General features: G+C 45.0%; 3 protein-coding genes across 5 annotated transcripts in view; all 3 read left to right on the top strand.

The window, feature by feature from the left end:
- LOC110070647 (uncharacterized) overlaps positions 1-18348 on the top strand; it is a 262437-nt gene that overhangs the window by 62280 nt on the left and 181809 nt on the right. The gene's annotated exons all lie outside the window — the stretch shown is intronic.
- LOC140703803 (uncharacterized) overlaps positions 1-18348 on the top strand; it is a 276588-nt gene that overhangs the window by 178142 nt on the left and 80098 nt on the right. The window lies entirely within an intron of this gene.
- Positions 1637-16476, top strand: LOC140703820 (uncharacterized). Its single transcript, XM_078387851.1, has 4 exons — positions 1637-1759; positions 3595-3682; positions 5554-5608; positions 11828-16476. Exon 4 carries the CDS (start codon positions 11828-11830, stop codon positions 13289-13291), a length of 1464 nt encoding a protein of 487 aa, XP_078243977.1. The 5' UTR covers positions 1637-1759; positions 3595-3682; positions 5554-5608; the 3' UTR covers positions 13292-16476.

Genomic DNA, 18348 nt, shown 5'->3' with positions numbered 1-18348 from the left:
GTTTTTAAAAAGTTTATTTTTACTGTACTGTATGAATACTTGCACACCCAATCTGCAGTATTACATGCTTGCCAATACTGTGTCTACTGATTCGACGTCTAAACTGGCACATGAGATCAACATGAAGAAATCTACACGGGCGCTTCTGAAAACTGGACAGTCTCCAGCAACATGTATGATAAGATTTTAAGTAGTCATGCAAACATGTATTTTGTTCCCAAGCAGATATTTCAGGAAGAGGGTATTTTGTGACGCAAGTATTAACCACTGTGCCAAAAAATGCTAAGGCAATGGAAAAGCCTGAGGCACAGGGTAGAATTTTTCAGCTTCTCCCAAATACTTAAAAAGAAGAAGGGAATGTAGATCCCATTTTGACCTCTGCACAACCATTTTCACCCTTGCTCAGACATGCCAGGGTCATGTTCTGTTGCAGAACACAGAGAACTAGATTTACAATGCTGACACTTGAAGAGTAGTAAACAATATTCCCAAGGTTTGGCCACTCACCATGTATAGTTTTCTTGTACCACTGCTGGAGGCTTCCCCAAATCTTTCTCTTGGATGGTCGCCCTAAACCCTTGGGTAACAGACTTTTTTTGGAGAAAAGACACCAGACCACATTTTATTGGACCAAGTTTCGAGGTTTCATAAAAGAGGCTGCAGCAAATACCGATCCACAGTCGTGGGGGTTCCCAGCCCCCTGGGAGACCCTGGGCTAAGGATAGAGACCCCTTTCTATACTCCTGGCAAAGAAAGATTCTTTCCTTCCTTACACAGAAGCCTTTTGTCCCTTCCTCACGGCTGCTCCCTTTGGGACCAGATCAGCCCCCCTTCCAAGACCAGTTCGAGCCCCAACCCGGGTCGAGCGCCCTGTCAGGGTCCAGGCCCCCAGCGATGGGGGAACGTTCTCCGTCCTCCAGATGAGGTTCTCGGGCAGGTGAGTCCTGGCAAAAGGGCCGCATCCTGATTCAGTGGAGAAGAAGTCCAGCTGCCAGGATTGAAGTGCCTTATTTCCCCCCCCCCCAAAAAAAAAGGTTTCATGAGCCAAACAGGACAGGTCTGCCCTGGGCTGACAAGGACCGGGAAGGAAGAACCCGTCAAGGTTTTGATACTGTAATGGAGTTGGAATTTATTAACGAAAAAACAGGTTTGCGGTAAAGGCCAAACAGAGCAGATGGAATGAATGAGGGCAAAGTGGAGAGTCCTGCTGTGAGGGAAGATGATGGAAGATGGTGCTGTGACATTTCTCCTTGGCTACTGTGAGCGTCCCTTTAGAAAGAGAGAGGCACAATCCGGGTGGGTCTGAGAGCCTGAACTCCCTGCTCGTTTGTCTCCTTTTCTCTCTTCAAATATTTGTGAACAGAGACTCTGGTGAGGGGAACTCTTGTGTCTCGTCTGAGTCTTTCCTTCCACCAGAAGTAGAAGAACTTGGGCAGCCCGGAGGAAGCTCCTCACTCCCGCCATTTTCCTCCTCTTTGGAGCCTTCCCGCCCTTCACCACCACCCCCCCGTCTGGAAAGACTTCCACGTGTCGCTAACCCTTCACTCCCCCCAGTTGTTTCTGCCATTCCTCCTCCTCCCCCCTTCCGAGAGCTACGAAGGCGAAGGAAGAGCTCCTCCCCTGGACGCCATTTTGAACGGGAGCCGGAAGAGGCGGGGATCCTGCAGCGCCTGCCTCTTCCCCTTCGGCCCAAGAAAGGCGCCTGGAGGAGAGAAGCGGGGCTTTTGGGGGCGCCTCCCGGATCGGGACCTGGACGGAGGTGGGCGCTGGAGGGGGGGGCAGGTCGGGGGTGAGGTGGTGGGGGGTGAAATTTGGATGGTAAGGAAAGATATGCAGATTCCCGCCAGTCTCGACGGAAGGGGGGGCTGCTTCTTTCTCCAGGTATTGCCGATGTTGCCCCGTTGTGGTTCGCCCTGCTCCACGTTTGTGCAAGGCAGTTTTTTCCCTCTGGGTCACCTCTGGAGGGAGAGGAAGGGGAATTCAAAGGGGAGAGAGGATCTCTGGGGCGGATATCTCACTCCTAGACGCAGGGAGACCAAACCTCTCTCTCTCTCTCTCTCTCTCTCTCTCTCTCTCTCTCTCTCTCTCTCTCTCTCTCTCTCTCTCTCTCTCTCTCTCTCTGTGTGTGTGTGTGTGTGTGTGTGTGTGTGTGTGTGTTGGGAGGGGGGTTAAGGAGCCCCTGCCTTCCCTTCAATCCTGTGTTTGTGTGTGTGTGTGTGTGTGTGTGTTGGGAGGGGGGTTAAGGAGCCCCTGCCTTCCCTTCAATCCTGCCAGCATCCCGTGGATGGAAACAAAGGAACGGGAGAGAAAGTAACTTGACTCCCATCTCCCCCCCTAATGACGAAGGACACCTCCCTCCCTTAAAGGGAAAAAGTTCCAGGTGGGGCTGGAGAGGCAAAGGGGGCTGCGATGGGGGGAGTCTTTCCTGCGCCTTCCTTCCGAGGGGGAACATCTGCCAGACTTTTCATCGCAGGTACTCCTGGGCAGCATGCCCTGTTCCCTGCTGTTTCCCCCTCGTCATTGGAACAGGAGAGCTTTTATCTTGGAGTCCAGCATCAGCTTCTCCTTCCTTCCTTCCTGTGGCTGTTTCATTGCCTGCCTTTCTGTTCCTCTTGTTCTGGTCCTTGGGTCCTGAAGGCACAATTCAGGGCCATTGGCTGTGCAAAAGACCTGCCCCTCACTCCTTTTCTAGGGATTCGCCTTCCTGCCTCCAATGGCTCTCCATGGGATGAAGCAAAGGGGGCTTTGAAAAGAGGCCGACGGAGCTTCTTTCCTCCTGCCCTCCATGTGGAAGGACCGGAAGGCAACCCAGCCTCTGTTTCTGGGGCGTTCCCTCTCCCGGCGGGTCTTTTGCAGAGTGAATGGCTCTGAAGGGTCTGTTCCAGACGAAGTGATTGTGAAACACTTTGTTTTACATCAAGGGGAACCAACAACAAGACCCCCCACCCTCGGCTGATGCCTTTCCAAGCCCCTGTGAGGTATCCAGTGAGCTCAAAGGGAAGAGTGAAGCCTAAGCAAGGTTGGGGGTTAGAAGACAGCAGGCGAGAAAAGTCCTGAGACCTGAACTCTGCCCGCCTTGTGTTGACAATCCCACGACACAGGGCCCTTGGCACGGAGGCCGAGGAGCGCCTTTGGAGACTCCCCCTGCGTTGGGACCCTTGGGATGAGAAAAATAACGAATGGTCCCATGAGAACAGAGGGCCTGGTCCAATCCTCGGTCTGCTACATCACACGGGCTGTGGTGTTTTCTAGATGATGATTTTGTTTACCATTCTTAGTGTAGTATTGGATGGATTCTTTTAAAGATTTCTAGTCTTTCTGTTTTAACTTTTAAAATTAGAACGGGGAACTTTTATCTCTGAGGCAGCATGAGATGCTCCTCTCTCTCTCTCTCTCTCTCTCTCTCTCTCTCTTTCTCTTTCTCTTTCTCTTTGTCGGCTGCCTTTCTGTTCCTTGTGTTCTGCTGCCTGAAGAAGAGAGATGGGGATGGAGCCTCATTCAATAGAAACATGAGGAAGGGACATTCCTAAAGGAAATGTTTTTTATTTGCTTTATCCATAAAGACTCCAGGCTGATCTTTTTCTTTTCTCCTAGGAACAGGTGAGACTGAGGTGATTTCTCATTCCTGTTTTTGGCACCATAAACAAAGAACCAAATCCCAGATCCCTCCAGGATTTGCAAGGTAAGAGAGATTTCAAGAGGTGGCTTAAGTAGCTTTGCCACACACTCCCTCCTCTCAGTTTCACTGGCCCAGCAGAGATTTGAATCCAGCTCTCTTGGTTTCCAGTCTGGTACTTCATCCACGACACCACAGTTCCTCTCTGAAGATGTGCAAAATGGTGGTGTCTGGTTTTCTTTGCATTATATTTAAGTGTGTTTTTTTTGTTTTAAACCTGTGAATCCTGCTCACCCCAAACTCCATGGTCACCAAGGGCAGATCCTTCAATGGGAGGATAAAAAGGACAATAGACTGAGCCTGAACCCAAAGAAATAGGGGGTAGGCAAGAAGTGGAGAAGGCGCCCCAGGGATTTGGGGGGGCAATCAGAAGAAATGGGGCTTGCGAGGGAGAGGGGTCCTCCCTGCACCTTCCTTCTGAGGGGGAGCATCTGCCAGACCTCTTGCTCTTTTGCACACACTCTCTGTGTTTGTTTCTATGTGTTTCTCTGTGTTGTGTGTATGTCTTTGTACAGTGGTGCCTCGCATAGCGAGGTTAATCCGTTCTGGATTAACCTTCACTATGGCGAAACATCGCTGAACGGGATGGGGAAACCCATAGGAACGCATTAAACATCGTTTAATGCGTTCCAAATGGGCCGAAAACTCACCGTTCAGCGATGCTTCCCGGTCTGGCAGCCATTTTCGCGACCTCGGTAAGCGAGGGCAGGGCACGAAAATGCTGGGCACGGCCATTTCGGGGCTTCCGGTGGCCATTTTGGAGCCACCGAACAGCTGATCGTCGGGCTTCGTTTTGCGAAGATCGGTAACGCTTACCGATCTTCGCAAAGTGATTTTTGCCCATAGGGGCCATCGGTAAGCGATTGCATTTGCGATCGCTTACAGCTCATCGGTATGCGGATTCGTCGTTGTACGGTGCACTCGTTAAGCGAGGCACCACTGTATTTGTATTTTCCTGTGCATTCTGCATTGTAATTAGAGAAGGGCTAACTGGATCCCATTCAAGACCAGATCCTGAGCTGAGGATCAACTGCAGGATGGGGAGAGGGAATGATTCCCCCTCCCCCCAGCTTGGTGGCTTGTTGTGTTGTGAACACAGACCATTTTTTCTGAAAGGAAGGAAGGCAAGAGAGAGAAGGTGGTGGATTTTCCTACTTGGGATGTTTTCTAGCGGAGGCGGAAAGTGAGATCTCCCCTGGAATGGTCTTCTCTTGGAAGTTATTTTTCCTGCAGGGGCAAAAATGTGTTGGGATCCTCGTAGTGAGAAGAATAACAAATAGTCCCATGAGAACAGAGGGGCTGGTCCAACCCTCAGTCCACTACATCATACGGGCTCTGGCATTTTCTAATTGTTGATTTTGTTTACCATTCTTAGTGTAGTATTGGATGGATTCTTTTTAAGATTTCTAAACATTCTTTTTTAAACATTTAAATCTTGTCTTTTAAAGAGTTACATTAGCTGCCTTGGGTCCTTTTAAAGGAGAAAGGTGGGGTAAAATTATTTTAAATAAATAGTGGAAAAATAAGTTTGATACTGCTTTCATCGCAGGTGCTCATGCTCCTGGGAAGCAGGTCCTCTTGCTTCCTTGTTCCCTGCTGTTTCCTCATCCTCACTGGGACAATGGAGCTTTTATCTTGGCGTCCAGCAGGAGATACTCCTTCCTTTCCTCATTCCCTCCCTCCCTCCCTCCCTTCCTTCCTGTGGTTTCTTCGTTTGCGGCCTTTCTGTGCCTCTTGTTCTGCTGCCTGAAGAAGAGAGAGAGATGGGGATGTAGTCCCAAACAATATAAACATGATGAAGACACATCTTGAAAGGAAATGTTTTTGATTTGCTTTATCCGCAAAGCCTCCTGGCTGATCTTTTTCTTTTCTCCTAGGAAGGGGCAAGACTGAGCAAAAAACCAAACCACAGATCCCTCCAACATTTGCAAGGTAAGTGAGATTTCAAGAGCTGGCTTAAGTAGCCTTGCCAGACAGACTCTCCTCCCAGTTTCCCTGGCCCAGCAGGGATTTGAATCCAGATCTCCTGGTTTCCAGTCTGGTACTCCATCCATGACACCACACTTGTGCAAAGTGGTGGTTTTTGAGGGTATGGTTCTCTTTGTATTTTAATTAAGTGTATTTTTTTTCAAAAAAATCTCAGTCCTGCTCACCCCAAACCCCATGCTCACCAAGGTCAGATCCTCTAGATAAGAGGCAAAACTTGCTCATCCTTATTTGTGGTGGGGGGGTTCCCCTTCAAGCCTGCCTTCTTGTTCCCCCGGAACAGACAAGCCAGCCTCAGTAATTGTGCTTTCCACCTTCCACCTGTACTTTGGACTCTGATGGTAATTAATTAACAGCTAACATCATTTCTGTTCCCAACTTCTCCTTCAATGGGAGGATAAAAGGTACAATAGACTGAGGCTGAACCCAAAGAAGAAGGGGTTCCTCCAACTGGGTGCCCCTGATGTCTGTGGTTTGCGTAGTTTCCAATGCACGCTGGGCCTCCTTCTGGTCCCAGTGCTGCCAGTGGATAACCAGATGGCACCCGTGGTCCAATCCACCTCCCTCCCTCTTAGATGGCTTGTGCAGCTGGACCCGTGCCTGGATGCCCTCTCACTCCCTGGATTGGTCCACACACAGAGTCTCGAGAATAGACTACAGTAATTCTCTTTATGTAGGACTTCCCTTGAGGCTGACATGTGCTATCCACCAGTCCTCCCGCACTGTGACCGTTTTGTTATGGACCAAGCCTGCTATCCAATATTTTAGCTCCAGCAAGAGTTCAGACAAGATGCCATAAGCTGAACCAAAGTCCATTTTTAAGTATGCATTGCAAACTCATCTGGGATTTCCCTTAAAGGAAGAGAAGACCCTGAAAATAGTGTACAGAAACTTTATACCATAACAAACAGAGTCTTAACGTTCTACAAACTCAAAACCTGTGGAAAACAAATAAATGGGTCCCCTATAGATATTTGGGGTTTCCCACCTCCCCTTGATGACCTTTTAGAAAGCACCACACTGTATGGAAGAAGGGTAAAAGTAAAGGTAAAGGTTCCTCTTGACAATTTTTGTCCAGTCGTGTTCGACTCTAGGAGGCGGTGCTCATCCCCATTTCCCAGCCATAGAACCAGCGTTTTATCCGAAGACAATCTTCCGTGGTCACATGGCCTGTGCGACTTAGACACGGAACACTGTTACTTTCCCACCACGGTGGTTCCTATTTATCTACTCGCATTTGCATGTTTTCGAACCGCTAGGTTGGCGGGAGCTGGGACAAGCGACGGGCGCTCACTCCGTCGCGTGGATTCGATCTTACGACTGCTTGGTCTTCTGACCCTGCAGCACAGGCTTCTGCCGTTTAGCCCGCAGCGCCACCACGTCCCTTGTATGGAAGAAAGTGTATCCCAATTTCCTTATCTTATTAATATGTTTCTGTTACTAAACAGGGTCCAGATGTATGGACTTTAGCCTCCGGCTCTGTGCTGGGTTTTATGTTTTGAGTACAGTGGGGTCTCTACTTAAGAACGTCTCTACTTAAGAAAAATCCAACTTAAGAACAGGAAAAAAAAACTTTCCTGCTCTTTTTTTAAGGTCATCTTAGGTTAAAAAAAATTTCTCCCCCTAGTGGTAGAGTACGTATTAACCAGCTTTGCATTAGTTCCTATGGGAACTAATGCTTCAATGTACGAATGCACCTCTACATAACAAAAAAAACAGCCAGAACGGATTAATTGTTTTTCAGTCCATTCCTATGGGAAATTTTGCTTCAACTTAAGAACGTTTCAACTTAAGAACACCATTCCAAAACGGATTAAGTTCTTAAGTAGAGGTTCCACTGTAGTTTCTGTGGACGGAAAAGAGCAGAAACGGATTAAATGGTTTTCAATGCATTCCTATGGGAAATGCAGATTCAACATAAGAACTTTTCAACTTGAGAACCACCTTCCAATACGGATTAAGTTCTTAAGTAGAGACCCCACTGTATTTTGGAGTGCTCCAACACTGGAGGCATTCAAGAAAAACTTAGATCGTCAACTGGCAGATCTGCTTTGACTGTATTCCTGCGCTGAGCAGGGGTTGAGATTTGATGGCCCTCTAGGCCCCTTCCAACTGCACTTTCCCATGATTCTCTGATTCTATCTGTGTTTGGTCTCCGAGCAGCATTAATGAATCAGCCATCTGCTAGTTGAAAGCTGAGCGGGTGGAAGGAGTGAAATCTAGGCCTCTGATTTAATACAAAGGTCAAGAGAAGTAATGTTGCTAAGATCATAATATGTAGAATAAATTTTTTTACTCCAAAACCAGAAAAAAAACTAATTTTGAACATATCCAGGTATCACTCCACCCTTTTTAAACTCTGACAATAGAAATAATGTTGAATTTAAATCTGCTCATTTTTGTTTAGACTTTCCTGGGCTTGGAGTTGTACAAAAACCAACACCCAGAGGCAAAAGTCTAGATATAGAACATACAAATAATCCCAAAATAATAAGAACCACCATTCCAATTACAACGTATAGTAGGGTGGAGAAATCCAGCATCCATGAAGTTATCCAAGACCAAGTCCATGAACCTGAATTCAGATCTTCATAAGTTCTATCCTGATAATCACGATACCTACCAACCAAGTCTGCTGACAGACAAACAAACCTTTATTGGTACGAAAGAGAAAAAACAAATAACCAAACTGTATCATTAAGTGTCCCACTCATACAAAGTGCTGGAGGGAAGAAAGCAGAATACCGATCCCCCAAAACATTTAATTTAAAGTAGACTTTGCTTTCTCGCAATTGAGTTGAGGAAATCTGCAATCCTTTCCAGAATCTCAGCCAGGCTATCATTTCCAAAGAGGAAAATCCAGTCTCTGGACAAAGCATTGATTAGGGAACACAGTTTGTTAGCCCTAGCACTTTATTTAAGAATTGAGATTGTTCAATTGACCTATCCATGGCATTTAACCAGATTGGGATGCCATACGATATTTGTGGGATAATTTAGGATTTAAAAACCTGTAAAGCCGTGGAACTTAACAATTGCCATAATTATAATATAAACAAAGTATTGCCTGACCAGTGAACCTCGCTACGTTTATAACCATTTTGCGATGGGGAGACCAGGAATGTTTGTAATAGAACAGGATGCCTAGGTAGTTATGATCTTTCACCTCTTTGATTTTGTGCCCATTCACATTCCATTGAAATTGCTTCCACGACTTTGAGAAAACCAAAGTTCATTATAATTTAGTTCCATTTTGTTTTTGTCCAGGTATTCCACAGTTCTGTTAATTAAACATTTCAAATAAGTATGTGAGATAACAACATCGTCGGCATAAAGCAATAACAGGACACCATGCATTGCCAGTTTTGGTGGATGACCCTCCACGCTGGCTAGAAAGGGGGCTGGGTCATTCATAAATAGGTTGAGTAAGGAGGGAGCAAGAATGCAGCCTTGCTTCTCTCCCTTACTGGTTGGAAATTGATTAGATAACTCACCTTTCCAAGAGGCACGGACTGAGCATGTTGTGACAAGAGTATAAAATTCTTATGAGGGAACAGTCTTTTATCTGTGCCCTTATTTTCATGTTTTTCACAGAGAATCTCTGCGAAATCTCTACTGAACCAAATCGAAAGCTGCCTTTCAGTCAAGGAGAGCCACATACAATTTAGAATTTTCATGTTTAACTGTTTTGTTAATAAGATACGAAAGTATGAAGCAGTTATCTACTGTGGCCTTACCTTTCCTGAAACAAGCTTGCTCAGGGGCAGGCAATGCTTGATTATTGATCCAGGAATTAAGTTTAATTACTAGCTGTTTTGCATAGAGTTTCCTAATTACTGATAATTACTGGAGTTTTCTGGGAGGTGAGGGTCCCCTTTTTTAATCAATGAGGGCAAGAATTGCATTGGTCCAGACTTTTGGCAAGATCCCAGTATTAGCTATAGCTGTGAAAAGGGAAGCCCACCAGTCCACAAAGTCTGGTGGGATGGCATCGGGGCCAACTGCTTTTCCAGCTTGTAATTGAGTGATTAGATCTTTAGTCTCTTCTATGGTTATTAGTGGCCAAACAGGAGGATCAGAAAGAACAAGGCGTGTAGAAGGTCTTAACAGCTCTATCTTTTGGTTGTTGTGGTTTTCTCGGGATCTTCTGCCGGGTTCTAAGGGTTGTTCTTCCTCATGTTTCACCAATCTCTGTGGCCGGCATCTTCAGAGGACTGGAGTAGGAACTCTGTCCAGGCCCTGTTGCTGTTTCAAATCGAAAGAGCCATCAAACTAAGAAAACAACACAAAACTGAAGAGGAAAAACAGCCACCCACAAATATTTCTGCCATACATAAAAGGTGTCACGAACCGCAAAGGGAAACTTTTGAAAAAACACAACCTCCAAACACTATTCAGACCCACCACAAAAATACAACAAATGTTACGGTCAGCAAAGGACAAAAGGGACCCCCTCACCACTGCAGGAGTATACCAGAGACCTTGCAGTTGTGGACAAGTATATATTGGAACCACAAAACGGAGCACTCACACCAGAATCAAAGAGCATGAGAGACACTGCAGACTAAAACAACTGGAAAAATCTGCAGTAGCCAAACATGCTGTAAAACAAGCTGGACATGAAATTGTATTTCAAAATACTGATGTACTGGACAACACCAGCAATCTGTATGTTAGACTGCACAGGGAAGCCATTGAAATCCATAAATATCAATAAAATTTCAACAAAAAGGGAGAAGGCCTAAAACAGAACACAGCCTGGTGCCCAATACTGAAAAATACAGTTTGCAAAAGATCAACAAACTCTACCCCCCCATCACAACAAAAACATGATGATCTTCTGAAAAAAGACAAAAGCTGTTCCCACAGCTATAAATACTCAACTATCCAAAAAACAGCAACAGAGCCTGAACAGAGTTCCTACTCCAGTCCTCTGAAGATGCTGGCCACAGAGACTGGCAAAACATCAGGAAAAGGTTCCTTCAAAACATGGTCCTAACACTTGTCCCTTGATAGCAGATTTTAGAAACTGCTAAAACATCATGATCCCATACTAGTCCTTTTGAGGCATCTTGGTAAATATAACATTTCTGATTCATATATCCACACAGGCCGCCATGATGCAGGCGCATCTTATAAGTGGCTAACTTTTGTTGCAAAAACCATATTCATGAGGGAAACCTTGTTCTTGTTTATTCGTTAAGACGTGTCCGACCGTAACTCCATGGACCAGAGCATGCCAGGCCCTCCTTTATTCCACTACCTCCCAGAGTTGGGTCAAATTCATGCTGGTATCTTCGATGACACTGTCCAACCATCTCACAATAGCCTTTAATTTTGCTTGTATGTCCATAGTAATGTGGGACGTGGTGGCACTGCGGGTTAAGCCGCAGAAGCCTCTATGCTGCAGGATCAGAAGACCAGCAGTCGTAAGATCAAATCCAAAGGATGGAGTGACCTCCTGTTGCCTGTCCCAGCTCCTGCCAACCTAGCAGTTAGAAAGCATGCAAATGCGTGTAGAAAAATAGGTACTATCTCAGTGCGAAGGGTTCCATGTCTAAGTCACACGGGCCATGTGACCATGGAAAATCTCTACAGACAAACGCCGGCTCTACAGCTAGGAAACAGGGATGAGCACCGGCCCCTAGAGTCAGACACAACTGGACTAAATGTTAAGGGGAACGTTTACCTTATATCCATAGTGACATTCTCCCAGATATCTTTGTCTCCTCGACTGTTATATATAAATTCTGTCAATGTTTGAAGGTCTTCATGGTTTTCTGCTACCTCTACTGCTGGAAAAAGGCTCCTTCCCATTTGAGTCCTTGTTGACCATTTCCAGGCCTCTAGAGAAGACCTCCTGGTGACATCTGTGGCTTGAGTTGAATAACTTGTATCTGATTTAATTCATTATTCAAGAAGGGCCGTTTAGGCAGCAGAATGTTCTAGCTCTGCAGTTCTAAGATTCTGTTACGTCAGTAACTATTTCGCTGATGATCTCTGCTTTCTATCCGGTTTTCAGACGTTCCTGATGATTCTCTTCCCTCACCTTTTTTTGCCTGTCTTTCCTTTCTCCTCTGTAACTCAGTTGGAGACCAAACACATTAGTCTTTATTCCCGCAGATTTTGGAAGTAGTTGTTTCTCTTCTTTTTCTAATCTACCAGATGATGAAAACGAGAAGAAGAATTGCCCAGCAACATCTGGGGCAACCTGGGCAAGAACTCATAATCAAGCAAGAAAACAGGGCATTGAAAATCGGAGAGGCCACGCATGGACTTTACATAAAAGGACTGACGCAGGGGAAAAAACATGTAAATGCATGTCACATCAGTAGACATCAAAGAACACTTGAAGGGGAGAAACGTGGAAAGAGTTTCAGTCAGAACAAGAGCCTCCATATAAACAAAAGAACTCACACTGGGGAGAAACCATATAAATGCATAGAATGTGGAAAGAGCTTTAGTCACAGCGGTGTCCTTAGATTACATCAAAGAACTCACACTGGGGAGAAACCACATAAATGCATAGAATGTGGAAAGAGCTTTAGTAGGAGTGGGTCCCTTAGATTACATCAAAGAATTCACACTGGGGAAAAACCACATAAATGCATGGAATGTGGAAAGAGCTTTAGTAGGAGTGATGTTCTTAGTTCACATCAAAGAACTCACACTGGGGAGAAACCACATAAATGCATGGAATGTGGAAAGAGCTTTAGTCAGAGTAGTCAGCTTAGGTTACATCAAAGGACTCACACTGGGGAGCAAGCACATAAATGCATGGAATGTGGAAAGAGCTTTAGTAGGAGTGATGTTCTTAGTTCACATCAAAGAACACACACTGGGGAGAAACCACATAAATGCATGGAATGTGGAAAGAGTTTTAGTCGCGGTGATTTCCTTAGGTCACATCAAAGAACTCACACTGGGGAGAAACCACATAAATGCATGGAATGTGGAAAGAGCTTTAGTCAGAGTAGCCACCTTAGGTCACACCAAATAACTCACACTGGGGAGAAACCACATAAATGCATGGAATGTGGAAAGAGCTTTAGTCAGAGTAGTCAGCTAAGGTTACATCAAAGGACTCACACTGGGGAGAAACCACATAAATGCATGGAATGTGGAAAGAGCTTTAGTCGCATTGATTTCCTTAGGTCTCATCAAAGAACTCACACTGGGGAGAAACCACATAAATGCATGGAATGTGGAAAGAGCTTTAGTCAGAGTAGTAACCTTAGGTCACATCAAAGAACTCACACTGGGGAGAAACCACATAAGTGCATGGAATGTGGAAAGAGCTTTAGTCGCAGTGGTGATCTTAGATTACATCAAAGGACTCACACTGGGGAGAAACCACATAAATGCATGGAATGTGGAAAAAGCTTTAGTCAGAGTAGTCACCTTAGGTCACATGAAAGTACTCACACTGGGGAGAAACCACATAAATGCATGGAATGTGGAAAAAGCTTTAGTCAGAGTAGTCACCTTAGGTCACACCAAAGAACTCACACTGGGGAGAAACCACATAAATGCATGGAATGTGGAAAGAGCTTTAGTAGGAGTAATGTTCTTAGTTCACATCAAAGATCTCACACTGGGGAGAAACCACATAAATGCATGGAATGTTGAAAGAGCTTTAGTCGCAGTGGTGATCTTAGGTTACATCAAATGACTCACACTGGGGAGAAACCACATAAATGCATGGAATGTGGAAAAAGCTTTAGTCAGAGTAGTCACCTTAGGTCACACCAAAGAACTCACACTGGGGAGAAACCACATAAATGCATGGAATGTGGAAAGAGCTTTAGTAGGAGTAATGTTCTTAGTTCACATCAAAGAACTCACACTGGGGAGAAACCACATAAGTGCATGGAATGTTGAAAGAGCTTTAGTCGCAGTGGTGATCTTAGGTTACATCAAATGACTCACACAGGGGAGAAACCATATAAATGCATGGAATGTGGAAAGAGCTTTAGTCACAGTGGTGATCTTAGGTTACATCAAAGAACTCACTCTGGGGAGAAGCCTTATAAATGCGTGGAAAGTGGAAGGAGCTTTATTCAGAGGTCCTGATAAGTTAAGAAGGCATAAGGAGCTCATTCAGTTTTTTGCTATTTTCCCCTGAAGTGAAGAAACAACCAAATGCTGAAGTAATGCAAAACAGAGAGAAAAGAGGAAAAAATGGAGTGCAGTTTGAAGCACCACTTGTGATGTATTTTACTTCTATTGTTACTTAACAGCGAGATACCACAAAATAGATGTGGAAACTTGTGCTAAATACTGAGAATAGGCATATATTGTGAAATGAAATTGTTACAAAATTCATGTAAAAAGAGAAAAGGATGGATGTTCTAACGCTAAGTGATGAAATAAAAGCAAGTAGTGAAGAGAGAAAAGCTGTCATTTTCAAAATAAGAGTTTACCCTCATAAATAAGAATAGTAATTGAGTTTTAAAGAGTGTACCAATGAGTGCACTTCAAGCACTCCTGGATGAAAGAGTGCACTTCAAGCACTCCTGGATGAAACAGATACCCTGGATCCATTCCAGTCGGGTTTCAGGCCGCATCACGGTACAGAGACAGCATTGGTCGCCCTGTATGATGACCTGTTGAGGGAGGCTGACAGGGGTAAAGTGTCTCTGTTGGTCCTCCTCGACATCTCGGCGGCCTTTGATACCGTTGACCACTGTATCCTCCTGGGGAGGCTCTCCGGGCTGGGAATTGGTGGTTTGGCGCTAGCCTGGCTCCATTCCTTCTTGGAGGACCGTCCCCAGAGAGTCCAGCTTGGGGAGAGCGTCTCGGCCCCGTGGAGCTCCAATTGTGGGGTTCCGCAGGGGTCGATTATCTCCCCAAAGCTGTTCAACATCTATATGAGGCCGCTAGCTGGTGTCATCAGGGGATGTGGAGCGTCGTGTCACCAGTATGCTGATGACACCCAGCTCTACATCTCCTTTTTACCAACTGCAGGTGATGCTGTCCTGTACCTTCAGCGCTGCCTGGGAACCGTACTGGAATGGATGCAGGAGAACAGCCTGAGGCTGAACCCGGACAAGACAGAACTTCTGAGGGTGGGGGCCCCGTGGCAGGGGGCTTGGGTAGCTGTCATTTGGGGGGGGCGGCCCTGGCTCTGGCGAGTGGGGTCCACAGCTTGGGCGTACATTTGGACCCGACGCTCACCATGGAAATGCAGGTGGCGTCGGCTGTCCGTTCTGCCTTTTTTCATCTTTGGCGGATCGCCTGACTGCGGCCCTATCTCGACATGGGGGCGCTTACTACCTTAGTGCACGCACTCGTAATCTCAAGATTAGACCACTGCAATGCGCTCTACATGGGGCTGCCTTTGAGGTTGACGCGGAAACTTCAGATGGTGCAGAATGCAGCGGCCAGGCTCCTTACTGGAGGGAGAAAATTCCATCACATTTCTCCTATCCTGGGCAGACTACACTGGCTGCCCATTCATTTCTGCATTGACTTCAAAGTTCTAATGCTTACTTATAAGGCCCTAAACAGTTTGGGACCTCGATACTTGGCAGAACGCCTGCTCCCACCAAGATCTACCCGGATCACCCGCGCGAGCCAGGAGGTGAGGCTGAGGAGCCTGACGCCGAGGGAGGCCCGATGGGAAAAGACACGTAACCGGGTCTTCTCAGTGGTGGCTCCTCGCCTTTGGAGCAATCTCCCTCCTGTGATTCACGCGGCCCCTATGCTGGGTACATTTAAAATGCAATTAAAAACATGGCTGTACACCCAGGCCTTCCCTCCTGCCAGCATTTAATTTGACTTAATTTTCTTCCTTTCCTCTATCATTTATTATGTTTATGGATTTTTATTTTAATTGTATATCCTTGCTGTTAGCTGCCCAGAGTGGTATGATATACCAGATGGGCGGGATATAAATCAAATAAATAAATAAATAAATAAATAAATAAATATTCCCTATTATTTATGAAGAACTAGCTGTTTCTATGCTATTGCATTGAGAGTATACTGCTTTGTAATGGCAGGTATTGTTGGTTTTTGGTTTTTCAAGATCTGCTCTCTTTGGGCCCTGGACTGCACTGGGTTGGAGGTGATGAAATCCTTTGATCCTTAACATCTGAGCTTCTCGGAGGCTGGGAATCCCAAGCCTTTGGAAGATTTGGTTTTGCTGATGCAGAACCAAGGGAATATAAATATTGGAAAAAATTTCACACAAAGTGTTATTAGGAAAGGAGAACCATAGATTTTTATTTTCATGGAGTACAACAGACAGTGGAATTGATGCCGTGTGAAAGTTGTTTGAAGAGCGGAAAAATAACCTGGAGCGAGTGACAGCCAGCAATGGATTTTACACACGGCTGAGTGAGGAAAAAATTTTCTGTTTTTTAAACAACACACTTAGAACCAAGTAGTGCTTTTTAACTTTCTATATATTTTAAAAGTTTAAATACTTTTGCATGTCTTTCATTGAAAATGATAAGGGTTTTTGCTGTTTATCATTGAATTCTCTGGAAGTTTGAAGTGTTCTGAAGATTTATTCTGTCTTTGTAGATTATGATCTCCAATGATTTAATGCGTTTGTGTTTTAGACTCAAACACTCCTTAAATTTTTGTTATTATCTAAATTTAAATACTGTACCTGTTTCTTTTTACAAGGTGAAAGGATGTATTTTGAGTTTTTGCATAACTGTATTACGTTTGGATTTGAATATATGTACCGACAGTTTTTTCCTCATGCCTGTAAGACTGCCTTCAATATTCTTTTTTGAATTTTGTATAGTTAAGTATGGAATCTAGAAATGATGTAAATAAATGAACTTGTACAGAATTAACAAGTTTTAGAATTGCTTGGCATCACTGCAACAATGAAAATACTTCTTATGAGACACCAGATGAGCTTCGAACACCTTGTCACTGGCTGTCTATGTGATGGAGAAAGAAGGGCTGAACCCATCCTGTCTGGAGTGCAGTCGTTTCCTGAGAAGAGGCAGGAGAAGCGCATGGAGCCCAGGAAACAGAACATGTGGCCATTCTGAGAAGTGACACCTTCATGGGGAGAATGGAAAGATAGATGAGGAGGGTTATAGAAAAAACCTTGATGATATAGAGATACCTCCGAGTGAAGAATCAAAGATTGAGACCAATGAAGGGATGGGAGAGTCTGGAAATAAAGATCCTGGGGGTTAGGGAAGTACAAGGCCCATCAGAGGAAAGGAAGGATCCACTGGGTAAAGGAACTTTGGTGCAGGAGAAAAAGGAAGGAATAAGACAGGAGGAGGGAAGAGAAATATATCTTGGGGAACAATCAAGAAAGGAGACAGCAGAGGCTGGAGAGGTAGAAGGGGAAAAGAAGGAGAGGATATTACCACAAGGCTGGGAGTAGGTATGAATGGAGAAACCCTGGACCAAACAGTGGGATAACTTGATGGTACCTCAGGAGAGGCAGAAAGGAGCCAGTGAGAAGTAAGACCGGAGAAGCCCTCATATTGGGAGAGAAAGAAGTTAGGAAGTGGAGGAGAAAGATCAGGGAGGAGAGAGGCACACTATCTGAAGAGAGAAAGGGAGAGATGGACCAGCTTCTCAGAGAGGGCTTTTGGCAGGATCCCCGTTTGTCAGTTGTCTTTCTTGGAGCCCACAGGAGAAACTCCACATCTCTAGATGCCTGAGAATACTGACTCACACAGTCGGTAGATATGAAAGATGCCATACAGGGGAGATGTGACAGAAATACACAGAATGTAGGAGTATCTTTAATATAACCACTCATCTTTCTATTAATCCAAGATTTCATACAAAGGGGCAACCTTTGAAATGCACAGAATATGGGAACAGCTTCAGTCTGAGCCAAAACTTAAGGATACATCAAAAAAACTACATGGGAATAATTTTATAAGTCTGTGGTTTGTGGAAAGATTTTGAGTGATAGTGGAGCACATATGAAATGTTGAATAGCGCAGGGGTGGGGAAAATTCCCCCCGTATCACCCGCCTGCCATGGGAGTAAGATTTGAGAAGATCCCAAGGAAACAATAGACAAACTCCATGGTTCCTTACATGGGTAAGAGTTGATCAAATAAGCAAGAGAAGCACCCGTTAGTTAGGGCAGATAACAACATGGCTCAAAAATCAAAGTGTGAAGTCTGGATCCCCACTTTTATATGTTTTTACTATTTCCATCAATATGCTGGAGCTTGCTAATACATTTCTGCTAGATTTATTTCTTTGTTTGAAATATTTTCTCCTTAGAGAGGACACAAGGCTGGTTCATATTTAAAGCTCTCAAGGGTAACTATACATATATTGGAGGTCATGTGGTCATGGTGACCAGCCCAAGCCAACAATCTAGCTGCTGCATTTTAGACCCACTGAAGTTCCTTGTCACTGTGCGTTGAAAACATGATAAAGACTTGTGAACTATGCTCCATTCAGTATCCCACCTTTACAAGTTTGGGTGTGCATGTCTGAAATAGATAAACACTTGTTAGCAGCATTTTAGAACCACGTCTGTTGTCTCCAGCTCATGCAGGCTGCCTGTCCATCTTTCCTTCTATCTCCAAGCTGTGAATATGCTGAAGCAGCTCCGAATGAGTCAGAGAAGTTCCTCTACATATTCTACCCAACACTCTCCAACACTTGTTAGCAGCATTTTAGAACCACATCTGTTGTCTCCAGCACACTTCTCTTCCCAAAAGCTGATGAGAGCTGCCT

Source organism: Pogona vitticeps, chromosome 2 (assembly GCF_051106095.1).
Source record: "Pogona vitticeps strain Pit_001003342236 chromosome 2, PviZW2.1, whole genome shotgun sequence".
NCBI lineage: Eukaryota > Metazoa > Chordata > Lepidosauria > Squamata > Agamidae > Pogona > Pogona vitticeps.
This window is presented reverse-complemented; position numbering and strand designations above follow the sequence as displayed.